This window comes from Equus asinus, chromosome 6 (genome assembly GCF_041296235.1).
Source record: "Equus asinus isolate D_3611 breed Donkey chromosome 6, EquAss-T2T_v2, whole genome shotgun sequence".
NCBI lineage: Eukaryota > Metazoa > Chordata > Mammalia > Perissodactyla > Equidae > Equus > Equus asinus.
In genome coordinates, this window is record NC_091795.1 from 66,175,875 (window position 1) to 66,188,125 (window position 12,251).

The window sequence follows — 12,251 nt, forward strand, 5'->3', positions numbered from 1 at the left end:
CAAAAAAAACTTAATCAGAAAATATAAAGTAAATCTTTCCAATTTAAAAAGTAAGTGCAATTTATTCTGAAGTGGACTATTTTCAAGATATATATGTGTGCATGTATCTATATCATTGACCAATGGGAAGTATTTTATGTGAAGATATGATAATGGATTTTCTATTGTTATATCTGTATTTTATTAAGAAAATAAAGAAGCTTTGTAAAAAAACCAGTTTCTTTAAGTTAGCGATAAGATTATGCTTACTTGAAATAATTGATATAAAATCTATTAAATCATTTTAAATAATGATTATTTTATAATAGGAACTTTAATTCATGTTAGAATTGAGTTTAAAATATGACTTTTATTTCTGAAATATATTGTTAATTGGAAACATGAAAATTGTGGTAGCGCAGTAGTAGTCTTTGTTATTGTGCTTTTGAGACAAGGGCAATCTTTTCCATCCTTAGGATCTTTTAATACTAGAGGGGCTCTGGGAGCTTTGATGGCATGTCTACGAACAGCTAGAGCTCATGGACATCTTCACTCTGCAACCGATGCCTGGGGAACTCTTGTGTCCAGTGCAAGAATAAAGCAGGGCTTAGTTCATCAGCACTGCCAAGTAAGTAAACAAAGTAACTGGGCATTCGTACGTGGAGTAGATCCCTGATTCATTTATTCATTTAACAGTCCACTATAGAGGCCCCTATGTTATGCCCAGCACTGGTTTAAGGGGTCCATAAGGAGGATGGATAGAAAGTGAAAAGTGTGGACGTTGCTTTCAGGCTACGTAGAGTTTAGTTGAGGGAATAAGAAAACCTGCAGAAAACAACTGGGAACTCTTAGAAGAAAATACAGATACAACTGTGCCTTTAAGCATGGGAACTTGGAATGCTCAGCAGAGACTGATCAGAGCAGCTGGTGGTTGATTAGGACAGTGATAAATGTGATCAGAGGAGAGCAAGCATTGGAGCAGCACAGAACATGGAAGGACACAAATAAACAAGGCCTGGAGGGTGATGAAGGATACAAATAAGCAAGGCCTGGAGGGTGATTAAGGACATTGTTAGGCAGGAGTGGAGTGTTTCATCCATTTTGTGGAAGCTTCCAATGCTAGGCTGAAGACTTCAGATTTCATTCATTTGGTAACTGGGAAATAGAGCCACTTTGTCTTTAGCAAGGATGTGGAATTAATGGAAACAGAGATGGGTTTCCGGAGTGGGAGCAGAAAGAAACCAGGAGACCAGCTGATGAGGTCGTGGGGTAAAGTGATCACTGAGAAAAAAGAATGAAGTTGAGCATTGCTGTGGAATAAGAATCTTTAAGACTGTTGACTTTTATAAATATCCAATTTACACATTTAATAAAATAATTTTATAGGAAGTAACCACAGGATCTTTGAGATTAGGGAAGCTTTCTGAAGCACATATAGGTAAACTGAGGTTTACTGTTTTCTTTCCTTTGGTAGTCTATATAAATAATTAAAGATGTCAGGTGGCTTAGGCTTTGTTTATCTCATAGAAAAATTAACATTTTATTGCTTGATGTGTTTTAGGTACGGATAGATACCTTAGGTTTGCTTTGTGAAAGTAATCGAAGCACAGAAATCGTTTCCACAGAAGAAATGCAGTGGATTCAGTTCTTTATCACGTACAATCTTAACAGTCAGTCTCCAGCAGTGCGGCAACAGATTTGTTCTCTGCTTAGAAAGGTAAAATTTCTCTTTAGAAAGTATAGGAAAGTGGTGAGCTTTGCTCTGGAAATGATTTTTTCAAATTGCCAAGATTTTGAGAGAGTGTGAGAATAATGGCCATGGGACTAGACTGCCTTTCGCCTCTCTTCATGGCCCTTCTCAGGACCATTCTGTGAGTCCATAAAGTTCACATTGGGGATTAAAATCCAGAGTGAGGAGTCCTTTAATTTAGGTGTAATAAATGAAACTTGAGCTCTTTTTTTTGAAAGAAAAACAATCTAGTGATGGAGTTTTCAGAGCATAGCTTTAAGAACACTTTTGTAAGAGGAGGAAAGATGCCCTTATATTTTTGTAGTTTCGTTAAGCACTTCATGAAACGGTCGTTATTGGATAATCAAACTTGAGGTATCACAGGACAGGTCGATGGGGTGAAGAGTTGGTAGAGTATAGAAGTGAGTATATTGTCTTTAGGTTCATACAACCTAAAGGAGATAGAGCTGTGGTTTAATGACTGTATTCTGATTTGTAGTAATATTTTGTTTTTGGTTTAAAAATATAAATGTTAATTTTCTGGTAAAAAGAAACACTGTGTAAATATTAAGAATTTAAAGGGCCAGCCCCATGGTATAGCAGTTAAGTTCAGTGTGCTCTGCTTCAGTGGACTGGGTTTGCAGGTTCAGATCCCAGGGGTGGACTTCCACCTCTTGTCAGCCATGCTGTGGTGGTAACCCACACATAATGTGGATGAGGATTGGCACAGATGTTAGCTTAGGGCTAATCTTCCTCAGCAGGAAAAAAAAAAAAAGAAAGTAAGTTTAAAAGCTAGGACTCTCCTTGCCTGCAATTTTAGTCTGAAGAATTAAGAAGAGTTTTTCCTTTGCCTTTTAGGCTGACATTTAAGGTTAATGTGGCTCACGTGTGCTTCATTTTTCTTTTTCTCAAAAGTTGTTTTGTAGGATACAGGAAAGTTCTCAGACACTTTATAAACTGGAGCAAAGTAAAGGCAAACATGAACCAGAGAATGACTTAACCACACAGCACCCTTCTGTTTCTTTACAGCAGTATAAGGTAGGTGATAGATTTCCAGACATATGGATTTTTAAGAAACCTAAAATAACTATGAGTAAACATTAAAGGGAAATAAATGGAAGTCTCTTGGTGAGTAGTGCTTCTGTGCTTTTTTCCTTTAAGCTGGGTTTTACATCTTCCTTCTGGAGATTTGGTGTTTCCCTTGAGGTGGCCTGCGATGTGGAACCTGTGCTGGACTTGAGGTCTGTTACAGAGTAACATTAGTGGGTTAATCTTAACAGTTTATAGCTTATGTGGGCCAGGTGAATTTAGTACTTTAACCAGAAGGTAATTGCCGGCCTGAAGTCTTCCACATCTCGTCTAGGAGACTGCCGTGTCTGGGCCTGCTTCCCCTTTAGACCAACAGGATTTACAGTGGCTCTACATTTGTGACTCCGGGCCTGTGGTCCAGCTATGGAGGTTCATGTCTGTCCCCTTTTGGAGCGGGCTTGAAGAGCAGGGCTGGGTTTCAGGGCACTGTGTTAATGGAATGGATGGAACCCCAGACATAGCAGTTCCAGTCTGGGCCAGGGCTCAGCTTGACAACCTGCACTTTATGTCCGTCAGAACAAAATGAGCTTTTTACTGGTTTCTTACTCCAAATCTAGCCTCCCAGAAGCAGACTCTTATTTTCTCCTAAGACCCAGGTAGAGGACAAAGCTTACCTATTTTATTTCATTTAGGGAAACAAGTATAATAAACTAATGATATTGGAGCCATGACATACTCACTACCTATTCTAAACATTAGTATGGATGGGCCTTAGTTTGTATTTGAAAGGTAAAAAATCATCTGAAGAAAAATATTCCTACACAAAGTCTGAAAGCGGCTTCGTCTTTATGAATCATTACAATGAAGATTGGGAAGTCACAACTGAAACTTTAAGGACATAGGTTTAGTTCCAATTCTGCCACTGAACTAGTAGTTGGCTTACTTTATAAGTCTACTCAACTATAAGTGAGATTAGTAACCTCTCTGAAAAGGTTGATTTTGAGGATCAAATGAGAAAGCTCTTTGTAAACTCTGAATCACTCTAAAAAGCCTCGCTGGGAGTCATTAAAAGTGACTATATATTGAGTACTTACTGTGTATGTGAAAGAGTTATTTTTAAGCCTGTCTTAGATTATTGCTAGATGATCTAAGAAAACACATCTCCAGCTTTTTGCAAGTGGTAAAATGACATTTGCAAAATCTGAATTAGGTACTTAGAAACACAAAATCTTTTTTGTGGATTGACATTCTGAATTTTTATGTATGCATTGTTTCTTAGTTTGTGCTAATGGATATATATTTTTTTGGAAACTAGTCTTTTAGAGTTAATCTGAGTCAATCTCATGATTCTGATATTTTCTCGCAATTGTAGTCACCTGTGGCTTTTGGAGGCTGTGACTTTGGCACTGTATTATTCATCATTGTAACAGTGAGTGTCATGCACAGTGTGTGGTAGGCTCAGTGCCCATCAACAGACTAAGTGCTAAGGGAGAAGCAGAGGCTATTAGTTGAAAAGATGTTTTCTAGTCTAGTGAAGGAGATTATCTCATACCAAAATAACTAATATGAATAGCTAGAGTACTTTTAAATTTACCAAATGCTTTCTCTCCATGTTCTCATTAATCTTTAAGAACAAGGCTGTGAGAGAGGCATTATTGTGCTCACTTAACAAGTGAGAAAACTGAAGTTTGGAAAAGTTGAGTAACCTTCCCAAGGTCTCCCAGCTAGCAAGTGGTGGAGCCAGACTCCAGTCCTGATCTCTTGATCCCAAAACCTGAATAGTTGTTTTCCCTAGTACCAGCTTCAATAAAGGCCTGGAGGTAGGAAAGTACAGGAAGAATCTGGGGAGTGGTGAATTCACTAGTGTGAATGACATGAGATACTTGAGGCAGCAGAGGGGTTGAGTAATAGAAATTAATTAGAACATCAAGTTGGGGATGGGTAGTAGAGAATTTCGAACGCCAGGCTAAGGTTTTTGGAAGCCTCACTAGGAGCCATTAAAAGTGACTAGAGCATGTACTGAGTCCCCACTGTGTGTGTAGGACACTATGCCCAGGGCTAGGGATGTAAACATATAAAGGGTGGTCCTTGCCTCCATTGTGATTACAGTCGGGTTGAGGGAAAGAACTATATCTAAGAATATAAATGACACTATGATTAGGATAGCATAATTCCTAAAGCGTGAACTTAGTGCTCTTTAATGTGAATACTATACTACTCATTTACAATTAAAACTACTTTAACTAGGATATTTCCAACAAGCACCCTATTCCTTTCAAACCCAATAGAATTAATAAATTAATAAACTCTCACTTAAGGCTTGTAAGGGCCTGCGGGATAAATCCCCAAGGTTGTATGTCCTTGACCAGAGGAATGAATGTGGGGGGTCAGCTGGGACTAGGGCTGTTTATTGGCTGCTCACTTACAAGTGTCTGTCTTTGGGGTGTAGCAGCATATGAGATGCTTGAAAATCACAGCTTTTCCTTATAATTTTTCTCTTTGGTCTAACACAGAAATTATTATTAAAAAATTTTTTTTAATTAGAGGAAGAAGACTTTATTTGGATAAAGTATTCCCACTTTGCCTTTTTGTTTGTTGCATTTTACTAACAGTTTTGTATTTTATCATTTGTATAAACAGAATGGTAGAGCAGGAGCCTCAAAGGGGCGCATAGAAGACAATGGAATAGTGGAATCTTCTTATAAACTATCTCATTATAGCCAAATTTATCAAGTATTATATTTATCAAGTAGTATATATTGGATATTTGTTTGGTCATTTTATAACTTTAAAAAGTACACCTGCCTTTGATGCCTGAGTGCCTCTGGTGAAGAAAATCAGTATTCACACAGCTTCAGCACAAGTCAGGGCAGAATGGATCTTGTTTTCAACAAAAATGTCTTTTTTTCTTGTGTAGACTGCAATAGGAATTGCGCTTCTTGTGACACTACAAAGATACGGTTCATTGCAGTCATGAAATAGCTCATGGTCAAGGATGTCAAGTTGACTTGTCAAGCAAAGTGAAAAAACTAGTATTGTTTTTACAAATCTCTTCTCTCTCAATTAAAAAAACACTCCATTCTTAAATATGTTACTATGAAGGCAACTTATTGTGAGTTAACTCAATCGTAATTTTTCTTTTTAGAATTTCATGTCCTCCATTTGCAGCAGTCTTTTTGAAGCATTGTTTCCTGGCTCTTCCTACCCAACTAGATTTTCAGCTTTAACCATTTTAGGCTCAATAGCTGAAGTTTTTCCTGTCCCAGAAGGTAAGTTTTCAATAATGTTTGGGGAAAATTATTTTTTTACTCGCAAATCACATACTTTGTCAACATTTTGGTTTAGTTGAAGTTTCAGTTCTGTTGCTTTTGTTTAGATTCTTCTGGGGGTTTTATTCTCACTGTATAGTTCTTATTGGGACATAATTAAATTTTTCAATGAGGGGCATAAGGGAGAGAGACTGTTTTCAGTGACCGTTATTTGGCAATGCAAAACTACAGTTTTCATAGATAATTCTTATTATGAGAACAGTTGCTGCTCTTATTTCCTCAGTTCTTGTGTTGCTGCTTTAAGATAGTGCCCCATCTGTTCTTTAAGTTTTAAAAATTAAAAAAATAATCGTTTCTCTTATGTATAACATTCCTCAGTGAGTCTTTGTGGTTAAAATGTGGTTTCCCTTATATGCTATCTGTTTCGTAAGTCTCAATCTGGTTTCAAAAAGGCAATATGAGGATGTCATTTACAGGCACTCTGGTTTAATGATAACCTTTGTTTTTCCTTCTACGGGTTACTCAAGAGGATGAACATTTAACTTCCCTCTGAGTTGGGTTTTTTCCCTTTTTGACAAGAAATGATTCTTTTTATCCCTGTACGTGAGTGTATGTGTATTTTAATTTGATTTCTTGTTTGTGCTCATTCTTGACTGTGGTCAAACAGAAAAATATCCTGCTCAGCTGCTCTTTTGGAGGGAATGGCTAGAGGACCAGGGAGCTTTACACTAAAGTTGGATTTTTTTTTTCAGTTTAAATTTTTAGGCAAAGTATAATTTTTTGGAGGGGAAAAGGATAGTTATTTGCTGTTAATACAGACTTGCTTCATTTGAAGAAAACCATTTTTTCAAGTTTTTATTTTGAAAAAATTCAAAACAACAGCGAAGTTTCAAGAATAGTTCAATGAACAGCCGTAGACCCTCTACCGAGATTCATCAGTGTTTGTATTTTGCCATATTTGCTTTATCTCTCTCTCTCTCATTAACTTTCCAACCATAACACAATGATCAAATTTAGGAAATTTAATGTTGATACGATGCTATTATCTAATATATAATTCATATTCAAATTTTGCCAGTTCCAGTAAGTGGCATTTTTAAGGAAAAAAAATTTTTTCCTGTGGTCTAGGAACCAATCCAAGATCACACCTTGCATTTCCTTGTTATGTCTCATTAGCCTTCTTTAATCTGCAAAGTTCCTTATTTCGTGAGATTAACATTTTGGAAGAATGTATCTCAATCTGGGTTTGTCTTACTGTTTCCTCGTGGTTTGATTCAAGTTCTGCATTTTTGGGAGAAATACGGCATAGGTGATGTGATGTTCTTCTCAGGGCAGGAGGTACATGATGTTGGCTTGTCCTGTTGTTCATAATGAACAGTTTGATCACCTGATTAAGGTAGGTGCGGTAGGCCAAAAATTGACCTCCAAAAGATGTCCACCTCAAATCCTTCGAACCTGTGAATATGAACTTTACTTGGAAAAAGGGTCTTTGCAGATGTGATTAAGTTAAGGATCTTAAAATGAGATAATCATGGGTTATCTGGATGGGCCTAAATGCCATCAAAAGAGACGAGGAATGAATACTCCCTTTGAGCCCTTAGAGTGAGCGGGCCCTTACCAGTACCTTGATTTTGGACTTCTGGCTTTTAGTACTGTGAGAGAATCGATTTCTGTAGTTGTAAGCTATCAAGTTTGTGGTAATTTGTTACAGCATGCACAGAAAACGAATACAGGGGCATCCATCAGTTTAGGGAATTTCAGTAGTATTACAACTGAACTTAGAAAATGAAGTTTTACCTGAGGGTGATTGATTATTCACTTAACAGAAGGTTTTCTGTACATTTAATGTAGTTATAAGTTGTATGTAGGTGTGTGGGAAATAACGTTAGGCTGAATTATACTGGTAATTTTCAGTTGAGAGAGTAGTTTAATATATTTAAATGTACTTAAAAGTGAAAAACCAGAGTCATTTTCCTAATGAATGAGTCACATATAGTTGGGGAGTAACTGTTGTCACAGTGATTATGTTAATTAAACAACTGGGAGGTAATGCAAATGGAGCAAGCCACTCTATACCCATTTATGTTAAAGGAGGCCAAAGAGAATGACTGTGAAGTGCAGGATGGGAACTGTAAATTCATTCTTCATCTTTATCTCACGAACTTTACTGTGGGTTTTCATGTTATTTTAAAGAAGGACTATGATTACTCAAAATAGTTTCTGCCTTTCCTCAAGTATGTCCTAGTTGAAGAAGAATAAGCCACACACGTCTTTCTTACTCAGAATAAAATGTCACAGTATTCATGGTGGAAAATTGGATACCACAATTAGATTAAAAGGGTTTGTTCACCAGATAGTTATTTAGCACTTACTGTATGTCAAATAGCCAGCGATGTGCAATGTGTGAAATAAAGTGCTTCCCATTTTTGAGCTTAGATTTTAGTGAAGGGAGTCAGACAATAAATTAACAAGTAATATATAGAATTTCAGATGGAAATAAATAGTATAAAAAGATATTTCAAGGGGGCATATCGAGTGCCTGGGAGGATGGGGAGTGCTAGTTGTTCATATAGTGGCGTGAGAGAAGGCTTCAAATTTGAGCAGAGCTCTTAAACAACCAGTGAGTCAAAGAAGAAATCACAAGGGAAATTAGAAAATACTTTGAGAGGAATGAAAACAAAAGAACAACATACCAAAACTTATGGGATGAAGCAGAAGCAGTGCTCATAGGGAGATTTATAGCTGTAGATGGCTACATTAGAAAAGAAAAAAGATCTCAAATCAATAACCTAACTTTACACTTCAAGGAATTAGAAAAAGAAGAGTAGACTTAACCTAAAGCTAGCAAAAGGAAGGAAATAATAAAGATTAGAACAGAGATAAATGAGATAGAGAATAGAAAAATAATACAGAGAATCAATGAAACCAAAAGTTGGTTTTTTAAAAAATCAATAAGATTGACAACGTTTTAGCTATACTGACTAAGAAAAAAAGAAATAAGGCACAAATAGCTAAAATCAGAAATGAAAGTTAGGGACATTTCTACTGACCTTACAGAAATAAGAAGGATTATAAGACAATACAATGAACAATTGTATTTCCAATAAATTAGATAACCTAGAGGAAACAAATAAATTACTGACTCAAAAAGGAATAGAAAATTTAAACAGACCTGTAATAAGTAAAGAGATGGAGTCAGTAATCAAAAGCTTTGCAGCAAGGACAGTCCAGAGGGAGGGGCTTCACTGGTGAGTCTACCAAACATTTCAAAAAGAGTTAACATCAGTCCTTCTCAAACTCTTCAAAAAAATTGGAGAGGAGGTAATGTTTCCTAACTCATTCTATGAGGCCAGCGTCACCTTGATACCAAAGCTAGACAAAGACACCACAAGAACAGAAAACTACAGGCCAGTATCCCTTATAGATAGAGATGCAGGAATTCTCAGCAAAATACTAGCAAACCAAGTCCAATAGCATATTAAAAGTATTATACACCGTTAGTAAGTAAGTGGAATTTATCCCAGGAATGTAAGGGTGGTTCAGCATAAGAAATAGTCAATGTAATATACCGCATTAGAATGAAGGGAAAAAAACACATGGTGGTCTCAATTGATGCAGAAAAAGCATTGACGAAATTCAACACCCTTTTACGATAAACAAACACTCAGCAAACTAGGAACAGAAGGGAACTTCCTATATGTGATGAAGACATTCATGAAGAACCTACAGCCAACACCATACTCAATGGTGAAATACTGAAAGCCTTTCTCCTACCATCAAGAACAAGACACAGATGCTCACTTTCACCACTGCTATTCCCCATTGTACCGAAAGTTTGATCCAGAGAAGTTAGGCAAGAAAAAGAAATGAAAGGCATCTGAATTGGAAAAGAAGAAACAAATTTGAGCAGATATGTGAGTGAAGTGACAAAAACTTCATTTGCTTGCTCCAGGAATTTCACAGGGTTGCAATAACTTGTGAGTTAAGATTAAATAACCCACATCCTGATTTATATTGAACAGTATTCCTCAAATTAAGTAAGCATAGGAATGTTTTCAGTTATTGTCAGGGGTTAATTTGTTAAAGCTTAGTAAATGTTCTTCACATTTTGCTGTGAAACCTATTATTCCCACAGTTGTTTAGTCTTAATCTTAAAGTTAAATGAATCCAGTGGCTGCCATCATTCTTCTGTGATAGTTTTTCTGTTGATTTCTTCTTGGCTGAAATTCGTCTTTCTTTGAAAAGAGTTTTTGGAGAAATGTAGTTCTTAATTTCTTGCATAATCAAAAATGTGTATATTACTACTTGATACTGGAATAAGATTTTGACATACAATTTTTCATCAAGTCTCCTTTCCCTGAGGATTTTCTAACCTTTGCTCTATCTAGTAGCATCGTATGTTGTTATGGTGAAGAGTGAAGCCAGCCTAATTTTTTCCGCTATGTAGATGAATTGAGCTTTTTGCCTGAATGGCTAAAAGACTCCTTATCTTTGATGCCCAGTAATTCCATTAGGATGTGTCATCATATTGATTATTCTGTGTCAGTTCACCTAAGACGTGGTAGGACTTTGGATTCTAGGTCAAGAAGTTTTATGAAGATTTTTAAAAAGTTGTATTGCTAAATTTATTCAAAAAAATAACTTAGGTATCGTTTATATAATATATGACTGAAAAAGAATGGAGTGGTTTTAAACAAATTTAAAAAAAATGTTTATTTCCTATTTGGATAATTGTGATACTATTTTATCATTCTTAGGAAAAATAAATTAATGGAAAAATTATTCTTTTATGCTATTGTGGGTAGCACAATAAAAGTATGAAATGTGAATTTTTATACTAATTTTCTATAAATTTGGCCAAATAACTTCAAAATGTTGATTTCTTTTCTTACTTTTAAACCTTTTGTCTTTTAGGTGGAGTCCAAACAGTGTATCAGCTGAGTCATGACATTGATTTTGGTCGTTTCCAAACACTAGTGGAATGTTTTACCAGCACCTTTGAAGAAGTGAAAATATTAGCATTTGATCTTCTAATGAAGTTACCAAAAACAGTTGTACAATTTCAGGTATTTGGACTTTTCCTATGTAAATGTAAATGTGATGCGTGCATGAAAACTTTCTATTTTAGCGGCAGGCAAAGCAGTCTGTGGGTTGTCCATGCTCTTTGCATCTGCCTTCTTACATCTTCTGACTGTTGCAGTTGTCGTCAATACCTCTCCTGCTGCAGGCTGGTGGATGGAGGAGGTCAGGATGGATGGGGGGGAAGGAGGAAATATTATAAGAGAAAACAAAGCTGAGATCGGTGAGCTTTGCTTTTTTTATTGTTTTGATGAAAAGGGAGGTGTAGGAGGCAGTAGGTTTTATCGTTTACAAGATTATTGGTAGATTTTAGTTAACTGTGGTCTCCTCAGTTCCCTTGGACGTGTTAATGTTCGATCAAAACACATCATTTACAGTATCACTTACAGTAACTTGAGTTTTTGAGATAATCTCCCTGATAGTAGACTGGGAAGCTGAGTGTAAGTGAGGTAGAGAACACATTTCTGATTTTCCAACAAGCAATAGCTAAACTGAGACTGAAACTCAGAGTCCTTGAGGTTAATAACACTTGTCTCTAGGCTTTCTTCCCCATCCCCAGCCCCCACTCTCTTCCTGACAACTTGCACTTCCTTCCTTAGGATGGGAACCAAAGACGGGCTCAGGGGTGAGGGTACAACATGGAGATGGGTCTGCAGGGGACCCCCTAACCCAGGCGCTCAGCTGTATCCTTGAGGCTTATTCTGAGGCTGTGAGATCACCGGCTGAAGAGCTTTGCTCTGGCTTTCTCTTAGAGCTGTACAGAGGTCAAGGGCACCTATGGGCCTGCAGCGGAGCCATGGTCTAGTCTCTGGCTATTAGGCTCTTTTTAGGGCGTGACAGCTTGTAGATGCAGTGGCATTCTGTAGGACCACATGTCAGAGAGCACAGGTGTCTGTTTCTGTGGCTTCCAGATGGCATTGCAATATTTCAGAGTATCTTTTCTAACTTGGGTCTGTATTGTAAGTTGCTCTCCAGTGCCCACCTATCCCTGTGGTCTTGCAGGTTCCCTGGTGAGCAGAAGCTTCTTTGGTGCTTAGGCTTCTAATTTTTGTACCATGTAGTTTTTAAAGCAGATGCTTTCTCTTCCTCTATTTCCTTTCTTCTCTCCCACACACCCCTCCCACTTGCCTCTTACCATTCATCGCACTGTAGCCTTGTATCATATG

General features: G+C 37.0%; 1 protein-coding gene across 6 annotated transcripts in view; it reads left to right on the plus strand.

Annotated features, from left to right (window-relative positions):
• The window catches only part of THADA (THADA armadillo repeat containing), a 307,081-nt gene that overhangs the window by 21,161 nt on the left and 273,669 nt on the right, over window positions 1–12,251 (plus strand). For all 6 annotated transcript variants that reach the window (XR_006529036.2, XM_044772317.2, XM_070512173.1 and 3 more), the window contains exons 12-16: window positions 456–607; window positions 1,541–1,696; window positions 2,624–2,746; window positions 5,883–6,006; window positions 10,921–11,072. Coding sequence is in view for 5 of the 6 variants with exons in the window: in XM_044772317.2 (XP_044628252.2) it covers window positions 456–607; window positions 1,541–1,696; window positions 2,624–2,746; window positions 5,883–6,006; window positions 10,921–11,072 (707 nt within the window). In the remaining variant the exon portion in view is untranslated. The remainder of the gene's footprint in view (window positions 1–455; window positions 608–1,540; window positions 1,697–2,623; window positions 2,747–5,882; window positions 6,007–10,920; window positions 11,073–12,251) is intronic.